The sequence below is a fragment of the Pyrus communis genome, chromosome 8, assembly GCF_963583255.1.
Source record: "Pyrus communis chromosome 8, drPyrComm1.1, whole genome shotgun sequence".
Lineage (NCBI taxonomy): Eukaryota > Viridiplantae > Streptophyta > Magnoliopsida > Rosales > Rosaceae > Pyrus > Pyrus communis.
Genome location: NC_084810.1, coordinates 4563568 through 4579702, shown reverse-complemented (window position 1 = coordinate 4579702; position 16135 = coordinate 4563568). Strand labels below are relative to the sequence as shown.

General features: G+C 40.1%; 1 protein-coding gene, 1 long non-coding RNA gene and 1 pseudogene across 2 annotated transcripts; 1 reads left to right on the top strand and 2 right to left on the bottom strand.

Moving 5' to 3' along the window:
- Positions 1-616: 616 nt before the first annotated feature.
- LOC137742688 (uncharacterized) lies at positions 617-8271 on the top strand. Its single transcript, XR_011069426.1, has 3 exons — positions 617-1854; positions 6454-6546; positions 6802-8271. It is a non-coding gene; the product is annotated as an uncharacterized lncRNA (long non-coding RNA).
- Positions 8272-8317: 46 nt separating this feature from the next.
- LOC137742687 (L-type lectin-domain containing receptor kinase IX.1-like) lies at positions 8318-10974 on the bottom strand (annotated as a pseudogene).
- A 2466-nt stretch (positions 10975-13440) lies between these two features.
- Positions 13441-15561, bottom strand: LOC137743908 (L-type lectin-domain containing receptor kinase IX.1-like). The gene has a single exon (XM_068483838.1). It carries the CDS (start codon positions 15559-15561, stop codon positions 13441-13443), a length of 2121 nt encoding a protein of 706 aa, XP_068339939.1.
- Positions 15562-16135: the final 574 nt, after the last annotated feature.

Here is a 16135-nt window from a genome sequence, read left to right as displayed (position 1 = left end):
AAAATGCCCATAGATTAGTAGTAGCCTTAGGCCAGTTTTTTACTAGTGAAGTAAACAGTGTTTTTGTCTCATTTTAAATTACCAAACAATTTCGAAAATCTATGGGGTCAATGTTGTACACATCAACATATAACGATCTAGATAGTGTCTTAGGCCTCCCATTGTCGACGGTCTAGTGGTGGCAATTTTGTGTACACAAGTCGAGTTACGGGCACGGTTAAGGCTAACATCGATACGATAGAATTATTAGTCGGGTGATTTATTTTTTCAAACCTAACACTGCTAGAAATTTTGCCAATGGGCACTGATTTAGCCTGATTGAGGTGTGGCTATTGATGACAATGGCCACAGAACCGCTGAGAGTACGCCATGGATTGGCCATAGAAACCCTCCAGCGATAATTGAAGGGTGTTGCTGGGAATATTGGTCACGGCTTAGCATGTTATTGGGACAATTTTATATAGAGTCCCACTGATTTTCCTCCATGCAACTTTTTACTAAAGAAGGCTTTTCAATTGCACTGTGGATCCGGATTTCACTTTATTTACGGGCATGCCATTGCTCTAAGGATTTTGTATGGGCTTTGCGGGTTTGGGCTGTCACTGGGTTGGTGGGATTTGTTTGTGGTTGGGTTTTTCGGATGGATGGCTGACACGGGCAGGCCTAGCCTGCAACGATGCCGATGAGAAGAGAAGGGAGGTGTCATGTGATGCGAGGGAGAAGACAGAGAGAGGAGTCGTCCGATGGCAGAGAGAAGAGAGAGGGGTCGTGCGATGCCAGAGAGAAGAGAGACGAGGACTTCTGGAACGAAAAATTGGAGGAGAGAGGGAGGGGTAGGATGAGCAAAGCAATAGGTAGGGCTGCCTGGAATTTGGGTTTTGTTTTTTCCCAGTGGACGCCTAAACCTAGGGTTGGTTTCAGATATTTGGTTCCAGCTGGAAGCTATCTCGGCAAGCATTGATGAGGATTTCTCCCAGCTAGCAGCTTGAATTCCTTTCAAAGCTAAGTGTCCCATTTGGACGGAATTTTCCCTTATTTCACTGTTTCTGGTTTGAACTTACTTAGAAACATGCTTTTTTTCCTGCTTTGTTTTCTGTTTGGTTCTGGTTCGGTTGTTCAACTTTTAGTTGGGAGTGCAAGATTTCTTTTTAAATTATTAAATTGGGACAGAAAAACAGATATTTTGTGCTGCTTTCTTCATTGTCTCATAATACCACTTCCTTTTCATTTCTCTTTTTCTGCCTGTTGTGTTGGTCTTTCAGTGTTATAGTTTCTCTACATAAATCAAATTGTATGCATTTTGCCCTTTGTTGTTCATTACCCTATTACTTGTTGTTGTGCTGACCCTGTGAATCAAATGCTTAGTTTTTATATCCCTCTAACATACATTATGCATCTGGTGCCGTGAATCGTTTGCTAACAAATCTGTTGAGATATGTTATTTTTGGTAGGAAATTATGGTTCCTGTTGTTAGAAATAGATATAATTTTTCTGTATGGTTTGATTATAGCTTATGTCTTTGAACAAGCATGCTTTTAAAGTTGCTGTAAAGTGTTTGTCATCCTAAACATGATCAGCAACTTTGGCTTTCAATACGTTTTTCATGATGAAAACAACGAATGTATTGATCTTCAAAACCACGGTTTAGGGTTGACTGTCATTCGATGTATAGAATTTTACCCTTTTTATTAGTTTTTTAATATTTCAATCCTCTTTCAAAATACTAATCCCTAAACTTATTAAATTTATTGACCAGGTGATTTTTCACTTCTACCCGAAGTTCGTATTTCTCGGATTGGTGTTGTGTGTAGATTACTGGTGATCAGCTGGCTAAAGCATTGTATTTAGGTCAAGGTATTTGACATTCCTGTTTTAAACTTTTCAGTTCCTTTCTGTGATTTGAATTGGAACAAAATCAGTAAATAGAATAGACTGATTTACTATCTGTGATTTTCTGAAGAAAAAAAAAAGTCATTTTTTAATTGAGCTCTATTTTAACTTTTTTTGTATTTGTGCCTGTGTGTGTGTTTATGTGTATATCTGTGCGTTTGTGTACATGTATGTCTGTGTACATTCACTACTTGATTTCTTTGTTTATAATTTACGTATTCAGTTTCTATTTTTTGTGTCTCTTCGTTACTTTCTGCGATTTTCTTTTGAGAAAACCTAATTGCAGGTTCTTCTCTCTCTGTATTGAGTTATCAGTGGTGATGTATTGAGTTATCAGTAGCAATTATTTTCTGTCTTTTTGCCCATAAAAGATTACTGATAATATGTTTTTCTCTGTTATTTTTCCCTCCCAAAGAGAATCAGAGTTGGTAATGACAAGGGTATTTAGCATGCTATAGCTTAGTCTTAACATGTCGTTATACCATAAGTTGTTTCATATGATGTTGAATAGCTTCATTGACACACCCCGACCCAGAAAGTCCACTTGGACCCTGAATCGAGCTGTGCTGGCCGACACCTGGAAGGTGACGAAGCCATAAAATGTGATAGTGTATAAAAAGTGAATAAATTTGAATCTAAAAGTGTCTAAGTACCAGAGTGCGCTACGAGTGGGAGCGAACCCATTTCACACGCGATGTCAGAGCATAAGTAATGTACAGTAGTGTGGGTAAGAATCATACCCTCAAAAATATCCATCAATACTAAGATTCGCCACAGATTCTTGTCGATACAAACTCAGCAGCTAAAACCTGGAGGGCACCAAATAGAAGGTGTGAGTAAGCAATAAAACCAAGCTTCCCAAAGTTATTACCTCTCTAACAGTAATGCCCCTAAATGTAAAACCCGTATCGTTTTCCATAAGACAGTACAACATATATACATATATCCAAACCATACTCAGAAATGACCAAAACCACGGGTTGCCATCAACTCCACCATACATTAATAAGTAGGCCAAATAAACTAAATCAATACAAAGTGATATATCAGTCAGAGTTATCTAAAATGACATGTACAACTTATCCATATCTCATCAATTATGGCTAGCATATAAGTCGGAGTCACCTATAGTGACCTGTACGACTTATCCATATCTCATCAATCCTGGCTAGCATATAAGTCGGAGTCACCTATAGTGACCTGTACGACTTATCCATATCTCATCCATATCTCATCAATCATAGCTAGCATATAAGTCGGAGTCACCTATGGTGACCTGTACGACTTATCCATATCTCATCAATCCTGGCTAGCATATAAGTCGGAGTCACCTATGGTGACCTGTACAACTTATCCATATCTCATCAATCCTGGCTAGCATATAAGTCGGAGTCACCTATAGTGATCTGTACGACTTATCCATATCTCAATATAACATGTGCAACTCATGGCAACCAGTACGACAGTATCGAAGTTGCCTAACACATAACTGTAGTCATGCTATAACGCAATCGATTCAACTAGTACCATAAACTCACCTGAACTTACCTAGGTGTCCTGAGTTCACCTTTGCACTTGAAAGCATTCCCAATAATTATATGCAAGTAATATACATATTGATATACCATGATGCAATCTAATACTCAACCATGTCGTAACATTCTCAATTATAAACAATACGGTGTGAAGTGTACAATCAATAACCTCCTACTCCCGAACTACTTATTTTCAGGGATAATTATCCATGACGACCCAATTAACACTAATTTAGCTAACTAATTCATAAAACTAAAACTTGCCTTTACCAATTTCCTTCGCATTACTCAATTTCCCAAGCAAGGCTTTTGTCTCAAATATTTTATGGTTGCATCTAACGTCTCGTTAGACTGCCTACGTACCCTAAACAAGGATCAAGCCATTCGTAGTTCATATAGTACTTCAAGCATTCACAATAATTATATATGAAAGTAATATGCCTAATCAATTTAAAAGTGTCGATAGAACTCTCAATAATATGTACGATAAAAAGGAAAAGATGCACTCACCTGGAGTCGACGCTATGATTCTCTAGCGCATGCATCGAGGCGTTCTGAATGATTGGTCCCTGTGACCAATTATCAAATCACATCTCAGAACTCTTATTCGTAGAATATGTAATTCACATAAAACACAACCTCAACGACATTCTAAAATAGTTTGAGACCCATTGACCACAAGTCAACCGTCGATCAAAGATCGACGGTAGGGTTTACAACACTGTATAACTTGACCCGGAAGATCCGCATATCAGATTTCCAATCCGCAACTCCCAACGATCCACAATATGTTTCTAGAATAACATACTAAAATTTCATTACGATCCAACGGTCAGATCTCCGCCAATTGCCTAAAACAAGTGGCCGTGAACATTTATTTTACTAACTTACAAATCCAATTCAGGAAGATCCGTAAGTCGGATTCCCGATCCATAAAGTCCTATGATCTTTAAATATTACGTACTATAATGTATCCAATTTTGGTGACGATCCAACTGTCGGATCATCGATTCACATTTTTATCAAGTAACGTATCGTAACGAATTTAGGTTCCAACTATCAACCTACGTCATTCAAATGACAAAACTGAATTCAAGAAATTTGACATAGCCTAAAAATAGCATTGGCGGCCCACTGGCCACGCGCCGCCGCGGGTGGCGGTCGGCCGCCCCGACTAGCCGGAAAATCCAACTATTTCCAAAAATTCTCAAACTTCACAGAAATGAAGATCTCAGTGAGTGGAGCAACGTTCATACCTGCCACGAAGTCCAAAAGTGGACGGAAGATGGTCAATTTTGCCCACAAAGCCGGCGGGTGCCTAAAACTTCCCGACGTCGATTCGTCGTCTACGGTGGTTCAACGGGGTCAAGGTTGGTTGGGTTTTGCTCCTGGGATGATGGGCTACAAAGCCCAAGTGGTGGCATCGGCCATCGCTTTGCTGATTTGCCGAAAAATCGAAAAGGGTGGCCGGAGCACCATTGATTTTCGTCAACTTTCGTGGCCTCAAACCGCCACAACCCATGGTTAATCAAGGTGGTTCTTGGGTGGCTTTTGTAGAGGGGAATGAGAGCTTCAAGATGGTCATGGTGGCATCGAAAAACTCCACCGGAGTTGGCCGGAATCGGCCTTGGAAGATGGACCTGTGGTGGGTGCGGGTGGACGGAAACCACCTCCTTTTTTTTTTTTTTTTTTTTTTTTTTTTTTTTTTTTTTTCTTTCTTTCCTCCCTCCATTTCTGATTTTGGGCCTCCCCACAAAGTGGGGATTTAATTTAAATAAACACTAAACCTTGAATAACTAATTTCGAACGTCCGTAACTATACCGTTATAATCCAGACTCGCAAACGGCTTTCGCCTATACGTTCGTACCAAAAAGTACTACGAGGATATGCTTAAAGAATAAGTCTCACATCTCTCAAGTCGATGGTCAACGGAAGTCAAAATCCTTGCCTCTAGGGCAATTTCGTAAATTCACGCTTTTAAAATAAAATAAAAACGTAAAATTTGGAACGGGTTGTCACAATCTACCCACCTTAAGAAAATTTCGTCCTCAAAATTTAAAATCAACAGTCCAAAGTAGAATACTCAAAATTAAAGAGATATATGTATGTAAATACATACACGAGGAAGACACAAAGTGATAGCGACTACATAAAAGAGGATGACATTCCGTCATGATCGGAGTGTAGTGACTCTTCTTTCATGCCTCCAAATTCCTACTATCCTCTCATAAACGTGTTCAAAGCGTAACGCACTTCGAAATTAAGCATATAATATTTTTGGGTCAAGGCCAAACAACCATTAACGAATTAAATAATTAAATACAAATATTAACGTAGAATAATCTACTTGTTTACTTACTTAACAACCCAACGAATAAGTTATTAATATTACGGTCTGCACCCCGCAAAACCGACAATTCACTGTTGTCTTGATAAGCAAGTAACAATTCCCGTGGGTGCAATATTACCATCTTGCCCCTCAATGGGAAATACACATACCAACCTCGATCGTACTCATTCACTACCTTCTGATGCAACATCGTCAATGACATAAATTTTCTACATCACAATCTCAATCAAATATTTGTTCGCAATAATCTGGTGTAAATCACAAGCTGCACATACAATATTTGTATTATATTTCGAAGGATACCATACTCCTAAACAGGAATGTAACCGTAGTTACCCATAATTCTAACAAAAGTATGCGTCCATTAAATATGCGATGTGCGTAAAATCTCCATACATCAACTCCAATGATACCATAGTTAATCCGAAATTGTAACCGTGGTTACAAGTGACTAGAATGGAGATAAGGATATACTGCAACCATGCTACTGGTGGGACAAATAAGATGCAACTCGTCCACAAAGGTCTGAGTAACTCATTTCAAACTAATCGTTAATCTAGGGGTAGAAATGCAATACTGAACAACTTCTAATGCACTGTCACAGATTGAGTTACTTTCCTTGTGTCCATATGTTTGTGCTTTGAATTCTTACTCTGAATCTCATTAATTTTTTGCAGTTTGGATCAGACTTTCATTGGAACATTGTGATCTCCTCTTCCTGCTACCTTTGATCTAGGGGTTCGGAGCGATTGCATTTGAATCAAAGTTTGGTATGTCGCCTAAACTTCAATGTGTTGTTTCACCGTACTTTTCCTTTCAAGCAACGCAAATTTATCATTTTTCAATCGATTGTTTGGTTTTCTCAGTTTATATTGTTTGTTTGCTCTGTGCTTTGTTTCTCATTCTTGGTTGTCTCTGTAATCCTTTGATAGTTCATAAATTTACGTGCTATTTGGATACTAGGAATATTCATGGAACTCAAACAAGGTTGTTTTCATTGCTCGGCTCTGTAACATTTTTCACAGAGCTGTTGACAGGGAGGCACACACTCTTACCTACTCCAGGTGCTCGGTTGAGTAAGGACCCGTTTGGCGCTAAGAAAAAGGCCAGCCCCTAGGCATAGGAAGGGGTGGTACTGTTTTTTGTGTTGATCATGAACGTGAAACTTGTGCTGAAATCAGCGTGAAACTTGTGCTGAAATCAGCAAGTCTTCCTGTATTATTGTCCTGGAGGAGGAAGGGTTTGCCATCCCTGACACGGCAAAAACTTCCATTAACCGCAAGTGTTTCCCCTCCCTCTCTGCCTTTGGTGAGGTGAATGAGTTGGTTGCGGATAACAGCATCTCCCTCGGTAACTAATTTTTTCAAAACATCCGTACTGTTGGTGTGATCACCTTGTCGAAAGTGGGAAATTTCGACAAGCCGACAGCTTCTGGGACCAAGGAATTGGTGTTCTCCATGTCACCATGGCCTGAGGACCCAGTTTTTTCTTCAGGTCTGGTGGTAGAACTAGACGACACTGATAGTGATATTTCAGGAGCAGAGGTAGTCATTGGCGTCCTTGATGGGAGAATGAGCAACGGAAGTTCGGATTTGTAGTTAAGCACTTGAAACACTTGTATTGAAGGTCTGGATTTGTACTCTTGACATTCAACAAGCACTTCATTTGTTCATCATCAAAACTTCCACACAACTTCGGGTCAGCTGCTTTTATTGAGCTTCCTTTCCTGTGAATTAAGCTTTCCGCCTTTGATACATCCCTCTTATCATCAAGTGGTTGGTGCGACTTGCTCGGCAAGGGGTGAGTTCACCCATTGATCCTCTTGAATTACATGTTTTTGCCTTTGAAAAGCGCTTTTTCTTTGCCAAAACCCTGCAAAATTCCCCTAGCCATAGACTTGCCACCAAATTTTGTCATGTCATAATAATTTTCAAATACTGGGCCCAGTCACTGTTCAAATAGGCAACGACTGAATAGGCATTGGACCGTTGGTGATTTTATGAAGGAATTGGGCCGGTGCAAAGGCCCAAAGTTTATTTTCAATTCAGATGGCAGCCATTTTTGCTTTTGGTGGGAAAGAAAAACACTGGATACTCCCTTATCACCAATTCATCATGTGACAAACGAGCGGTAAATGATTGCAGAGTTGAAATTTCCAGTTAAAAATATATACACAAAGGTTGATTGGCGGGAGGACTTGGAGACTTGGTACTGACTGTAGTGAAAGTGTTCCGAAACCAGCACTTGGGGCCATCAACTTTCTCACTGCTAAATGGGGCTTGCAACGCTTAATCTGGTACTCTTCTTTACTTCTTGGAAACTGATGTAGTTTCTTTTCGGTGCATTTTTCCTGAAATCTCCAATCTTTTTAGAGTAATACTAGAGATATCAAATTTTTACATCAAATTTTGTAACGTAATTTTTTATGATTGAATTATTACTTAAATGTTTTTTTATTTTTTTTCCAAATATTATTTAAATGTGTTTATTTCTTATTGCTGATTTTTCAATTTAGTAAATTGAATTTTATCTTAACCATCATTCAATGTACTTTTATAAGGTCCAAAACTCTAAAATTTTCCTGAATTACAAAATGGTTCTCTTTATTTCAAAGGTGAGTTTCTTGACAACTTACATTAGGAAAGTAATAGCCCAACCCTTTAAATTTCATCTCTACCCTGAATCCGAAGGGTCTAAGCTCTCAACAACACCTTCCGGGACCAACGAACTGGTGTTATCCATATCGCCATGGCCTGATGACCCACTTTTTTCTTGAAAACTGGTGGTAGAACTAGACAACGCTGAGAGTGATATGTCAGGAGAGGTAGTCGTTGGCGTCCTTGATGAGAGTACTGCTGGGTCTAAGATCACAACGACACCTTCACGGACCAAGGAAACCATGGCTTGAGGACCCTTATTTTTATTCTCAATACGGGTGGTAGAAATAGACGACGCTGAGAGTGGTATGTCCGGAGAGGTAGTCATTGGCGTCCTTGACAGGGGTGTAGCAATATTCGACTCTGGGTGTAAGGCCACAGTGACAGGTTCCGAAGGGTCTAAGCTCTCAACGACACGTTCCGGAACCAAGGAATTGGTGTTATCCATATCTCCATGGCCTGAGGACCCACTGTTTTCTTGAAAACTGGTGGTAGAACTAGATGACGCTGAGAGTGATATGTCAGGAGGAGAGGTAGACATTGGCGTCCTTAATGGAGGAATAAGCAATGGAACTTCGACCTCGCAGTTAAGCACTTGGATCACTAGTCGCATTGAAGGTCTGTAACTGTAATCTGGCTGAGCACACCACAGCCCGACAATCAACAAGCACTCTATTTGTTTTCCATCAAAGCTTCCACATAACTTCGGGTCAGCTGCTTCGATGATCTTCCCTTCTCCATAAAGCTCCGAAACCCACTCAATTATATTGACTCAACCACTTGCCAACCTTGGTTCGATGACCTTTCTCCCACAGGAAATCTCCAAAGCAATAACTCCGAAGCTGTAGACGTCAAATTCCTTGGTAACTGTCTGTGTGGCAGCATACTCTGGAGCTAATAACATTGTGTCCCAGTGCTTTTCACATGGATACCGAGCTAATCTAAAATCCCCAAGTTTAGCATTGAAATCCAAATCCAACATAATGTTGCTGGATGTGATCCCCCGATGGAGCACACATACTTCGCAATGTTCGTGTAAATAAAGCAATGCAGAAGCCAGGTCTTGAGCAATTTTGTATCTTACCTCCCAAACTAATGAGATCTGTGCTTTGAATAAATAATTGTTTAAGCTTCCGTTAGGCATGAACTCGTAGACAAGTAGCAGTTCTCCTTTTTGCTGGCACCAACCAAGAAGTTGCACCAGATTCCGATGTGCAAGTCGACTGATAATCGTTATTTGTGATGCATACTCTTTGAGCACCAGTTCAGATCTTGACATCTTCTTCACAGCAACATGTATGTTCCACTCTTTTATGCAGCCTTTGTAAAAGGCACCATATCTTCCAACTCCAAGCAATTCTCCATCAAAAAAGTTCCTCGTCGCCCTAGCCAACTCTTTATGACTAAATTTCTTCAGGGAGATCTTTTCACCCAATTCATTAGGAATGGTAAGGTCTGTATCAGCCCTTCCTCCTGTTGCTCTTTTCTTGCACGAGTTATACAAACCCAAACCTAAAATACAAGCCAAGATAAACCCACCAATAGCACTACTGATCACGACTCCCATTCGTTTCTTCCGTCTTCTTGACTTGACATTATTAGTTCTAGGGCTTGGCTCAGGAACTAGAGATTGACCTTTCTTTTCTTGGCTGAAAAGAGCAAGGGATCCATCACCTACCAGTGAAGTAGAAGTAAAATCCCATGACATGATGTCAACCAGAGCGGGAGCAGTACCCGTTGAAGAAGAAAACCCGACAATTACCCAATCCGGCAAGTATTTATTCAGATCAACCAAGGAACTGAGAGAAATAATCACTTGCTCTCGGGCATCATTGACATAAGTGGTGAGGGAAACACTAAGATTTTTCGAACTCGAATTATAACCAATCCAAGCACGATTATGTTCTCCTTCCATAATACCACTATTCCACGGCTTGGTAATATTATTCGAAGAGTTGATTTTTATCCCCACGTGACCGCAGTCTGGATCCTCCACCGTTGACCTTGAATTCCGGAAGGTAACAAACTCCACAGCCACAAACGGGTACTCATTGCTCGGCTCTGTAACATTTTCCACCGAGTTGTTGCCTGGGAGGCCCATATTGCCACCTACTCTAAGTGCTCGGTTGAGTAAGGATCCGTTTAGCGCTAAGAAGAAAGCAAGCCCCTGGTCGTGTGGGGGGACAGTACTGTTTTTGCCATCAAATCTAAATGTGAAACTTGTGTTGAAATCGGCAAGTTTTCTGGTATCTTTGTCCCGAAGGAGGAAGGGTTCGCCGTAAGTCGCTCGGCCAACACTTCCATGAGTTGTTTCCCCACCCACGTACTCTTTGGTGAGGTGAATGGATTGGTTGGCGATAACAGCATCTCCCTCGGTAATTAATAATCCAGTACCGTTGGTAAGATCACTTTGTTGGAAAGTGGGGAAATCGAAAGATAAAGGAGCTGCCCAAGGGATTATCAGCAGCAAGACAATAACAAGGAAGTGATGGACAAGATTCATCGAGTCGAGTGCGATGATGGTAGCCATTTTTGGTTTGGTGGGAGAGACAATGTTGCTCTAGAAAAGAGCAGTCATTTTTTTTTTTTTTGGCCTATGAACAAGGAGAGGCAAACTGCCTCAGATTTGGCGTTATTGTCGAAGAATTAAAATTATATTTCAATATTTTCACACGACTTTCTCTTGTGGATCTATTCTTTGGATTGTTTTTAGATTTATTTTTCTTTAAACAAGGTAATTAGTATTACGAATTTGGTTTTTATAGACACGTTGGAAAAATTGTATTTTTCGATTGCGGGTATTTTGTTGCTTTTATACATTTTGAGAAGTGAATACAGTAGCTGACAAATTAGCCAATTTAGGGCTTCTCTTGTCTTCACTTGTTTGGCATGCCGCTCATCTTGTAAAGATTCTTCCTCTTTTGCACGTAGGCCATCTCCAACTGAAAGGTTCAAAGGACCAAAAATAACCCGAAAATCATCTCCAACCTAGGGCCAAGCCGAAGGGTTCGTGGGCCCCACTGGAGAAAAAAGGGCCAAAAGGCCAACCGGCCGGCCCAAAGTAGTTAGCTAGCCAACCTCGGGCCGAGCTCCCATTCAAACCCCAATGGCTAGTTGACGTCAGTTATTGTTAGTTTTTGAAATTTTTTTTTTTTTGGGCCAAAATATTTTTAAAAATTTCTAAAAAATTCTCATTTTTTCCGATAAATACATAAGTCATTCCTACACCATTCCTCACAAAATTTTCACCATTTCAATTCTCACATTTTCTTAACTCTTCCAATAATATTTCCTTCAATTTTTTCAATAATTTTCAGTTGGCCTCATTTGCAATGAAAGGTAGGCTTGTACCCGAAAAGAAGATGAAGCTCTTTGCAGGACTTATAGATGGGTGTCAAAAGATAGTTTGAGGGGGAGTTCTCAAACAAGTGAAAGTGTTTGAATTCGTGTATCTAAAAAATACTTAGAGTTCTACGAAGGCACCGCTCCACCGAATACCACAAACCACGAGAGTTGTTCTTCAAGATGGAAGAAACATCTTCAGCCAAGTTTGAACAAATGGCATCAAGCATTGTTAGCATCCGCAAGTAGACATGAAAGCGACGCTAATTAGTACGACGAAATAAGTGTTTTCACAATTTATTTTAAATATTTAATTATATTACATTTAATTTCATAAATTAATTTTCTTTAATTTTTGTAATTATATTTTCTAGATACGCCAAGCGAATAAATTGTATATGGAGGGTACTTGAAACCCTTTCAGCATCAAACGATTTGAGTTTTTTTTCCCCGAAAAAGAGACACAGGAGGAGGTATAGACGAGGACGACATAAGAGTAAACGTGTTGTTTACCCTTTCATAGAGAATTGATTGGGTGAAACAATTTTATAAATCAAAGATTTAAGCTTATAACTCTATCTACCTTGAATTAATATGACAATTTTAATTAAAATGATCCTCACAGGACCTCTTATTTACGTTCTTAGATAAGCATTACTGAGGAGAGAAGACCACGATATCTTGAAGTTGACAAGGTGACTATATTAATATGTTGTACATTTCAGATTTAATTTCTTATCTATATATTTATTGCTTCGTTTTGTTTGTGTGGTCAACGGCAGTGGCGGAGGGCCAGTGCAGGCTGTCGCGCCTACTCCATCGTCCTCTCGCATTTAATTGCTCAATTGAATTGATCTTTTCTTTCAACTTGGAGAAAGTTTGCAACTTGTTCGATTAAATGCCTTGAAGAGGAGGCCGAGACGAGGACAACTACTGGTACGAAGGCATTAAAATTGCCCCTTTTAATTAGCAGCCCAAACATTAATTTTGAAAGCTTAATCCTTATTTGGGAGCTTCTTTCATCTTAAACAAAAATATGATGCTAATGAAAAAGACTAGAGTCATTTCCTTTAATACTTAACTAAAACTCCAGAACTTCTTTTAGTTACAACAATATATTTGGCTTAGGGTTTAAGTGCATTTCACTTTGCATGCGAGGTTTTGAGTTTGAACCTACCTTCCCTCAGCATTGCTTGTACAAAAAAATATATATTTGAGAGTTTCTACATCACCGTAAGGAAGCATATTTCTGGATATCTGCTACTGGTTGACGGGGCCAAAGTTAACGAATTAATAAACCGGGCAAATGTATTTTGGAAAGAAAATTTGTACAATATGGAAAATGAATTGAATTCATTGGAGTGCTTGAAAAATGGAAATGGTCAGCAATTAGCATTCAGAAGTCAGAATTGAAAGTTGGGTTTTTCTGCTAATCTGTTTGTTCTAATTTTCTTTCTTTCTAGAATTTGATAAAGACCTCTTTAAATACTTTGAGTACAGAAACGGGTAGAACAGTCAGCTTGGAGAACAGAGTCGAGCTTGTCCACTCTGAACTTCTTGTTTTTCCAGTTCCAGTGCATATACAATATAATCAAACATAAAAATAAAAAATAAAAAATAAAAATTACTAAACAAATTCTATATACGTAAAACAGAATCATTAAATTAAAATTTATTTTGTGTACCAAAGTGTGCTGATAGAGAAGAATTTGATGCAGATGATTTAGTGAACAGTGAGGAATTCGTGTTGTAACGATAACCTGAAGAATATGTTTCACCTCTTTCCAAATCTGTAGTATCAGTAGACGAAATTGACAATGTTAGCGGTGGTGAAAAGTAGCCAGCCACCGGCATCTTTGACGGGAGAGTAGGCAATGGGACTTCGAAATTAAGCACTTGAATTGTTTGTCGTATCGAAGGCCTGATCGTGTAATCCGGATGAGCACACCACAAACCAACAATCAACAAGCACTCCATTTGTTTCTCATCAAACTCTCCACACAATTTAGGGTCAGCCGCTTCAATGACTTTCCCTTCTCCATAAAGCTCCCAAACCCACCGCACCATATTCATTTTACTCCTTCCCGACATGGGATCAATGGGTTTTCGCCCACAAGCTATCTCCAAAGCTACAACTCCAAAGCTGTAGACATCTGTTTCCTTGCTAGCCTTTCCTGTGGTAAGACATTCAGGAGCCATGTAACCCATAGTTCCGGCCAAAACTGTTGTTTGTGATTGCTTTCCATGGTCCACAAGCCGAGCTAACCCGAAATCCCCAAGTTTTGCGTTGAAATTTGAGTCCAACATGATATTGCTGGATTTGATATCCCTGTGCAGCACACATTGTTCCCATTCTTCGTGTAGATACAACAACCCGGATGCCAAACCTTGAACAATTTTGTTTCTTGCCTCCCAAGCTAACAAGCTTTTCCCTTTGAACAAATGGGAATCTAAGCTGCCGTTGGACATGAACTCAGAGACAAGTAAGAGCTCTCTTTTTTCATGGCACCAACCAATGAGTTGCACCAGATTCCGATGCCTTAGCCGACTGATGATCCTTACTTCTGCTGCATACTCCTTCATCCCCTGTCTAGATTTGCTTGATATCCTCTTAACAGCAACGTACGTGTTTAAGTCTTTTATGAAGCCTCTATAAACCCCACCAAATCCTCCCTCTCCAAGCTTCTCTCTTTCGTCAAAATTACTCGTGGATGCTGCCAATGTTCTGTACGAAAACTTCTTCGGGCCTGTCCCCTTTTGGAATTCCTTATCGATCCAGTCATTAACCATTCCATCTTCTGAACTACTTCCCCTCTTCTTCCAGATCAAAAACCAAACCAAACCCAACCCACCAACTAATAAAACAATCCCACCGGCACCCAACCCAAAAATTAGTCCTATATCGGTCCCATTTCCTAACTTGGGGTCAACAATGGGGCTCGGCTCAGGAACCACCGAAGTGTTCTTCGTTGCATTCTCTTCATGCAGTTGAATTGAATTAAAACTCCATGATTTGATCTTGTCCACAGCAGTCAGAGAACCTGTTGCAGCGGAGAACCCAACAATGACCCAACCCTGGAGAATCTCATTCAAATCAACCCTGCAATCTATATGCTTCATCACTTGAACATCATTCACATAACTTGTGAAAACAATACCAACATGGTTTGATGCAGAATCATAACTAATGCCAACACTATTGACTTGTCCGTTTGTAATACTTCCATTCCACGATTCGGTCATCTTAGACTTCACAGAGTTGATGTCTACACCGACGTGATCTCCGGCAGGATCTTCCACGGACGTGACTTCATTCCGGTAGATATCAAACTCCACCGCCCAAAAAGGATACTGACTTTTTGACACGTTGTGGGGAAGGTTGTCGACGGGGAGTCCTAGACTGCCGCCTCTGCCTATTGTGCTGTTGAGTAAGGACCCGTTTGGTGCCAAAAAGAAGGCTAGTCCGTCCGCGTAGGGTGTCTTGCCTCGGGAATCGATGACAAACGTGAAGTTTGTTGTGAAATCGGCAAGCTTTCCTGTGGCCTTGTCGCGGAGGAGGAAGGGTTGGCTGTAGGTGGCTCGACCGACACTTTGGTCATGTACGTCGTCAACAGTGCTTTTGGTGAGTCGAAGGAATTTTCCATCAATGTAAGCATCTCCCTCGAGAGATAAGGTGTTGATGCCATTTGGAAAGTTGGAGAAGTTGAAGGATAATGGAGATGCACAAGAAAATAATTGAGACAACAGAAGAAGGAGAAATTTGAGATGCCTTGGTGAGACAATCATTTCTAACAATTTTTTTTTTTTTTTTTTGGCAAGCTTTACAGATCAAATTGTGATCATCTAAAATACAGAAGCGAAAGTAGATCAGTTCAATTTTTTAAAGTACTTTTATCAGCAGCACTTTGCTTACCTGTTCAAATCGAGATACTCGTTTCTAGACAGACTTCATCAGAACGACCAAATTGACATTTTAGTTGGACTTGTTTCATAATTTACTTTGGGTAGATGCAGATGCCAGCCATCCTTGTGCATCTGTTCCTACTTATTCAAGAGGGCGGGACCAGTAAAGACCATAGGTGGGCGAGTCCTGTGGTGTGGGGACCGAGGACTAATAAGTTTTGTCTTGGACTCCTGGTGGATTAAGCGCCAAACTTGAACGACTTGATATATAAAAGAGTAGGTCAATAATCATATGGCAATGTCGGCATTTATCTGCTAGCTAGAATGATAATAAAGGCCAAATGACATCTATAGTTCCTCTAGTTTCTCCGAGTTTCACTATTCATATATATAGCATACGGACCGGTCATGGCGCAACATAGCTCGATGCTTCTTTAGCAACCATTTTGCAAGTGTT

Bases quoted from the DNA above. Each gene is read 5' to 3' on its own strand.
- LOC137743908 (XM_068483838.1), bottom strand. From the start codon at position 15,561: ATGATTGTCTCACCAAGGCATCTCAAATTTCTCCTTCTTCTGTTGTCT.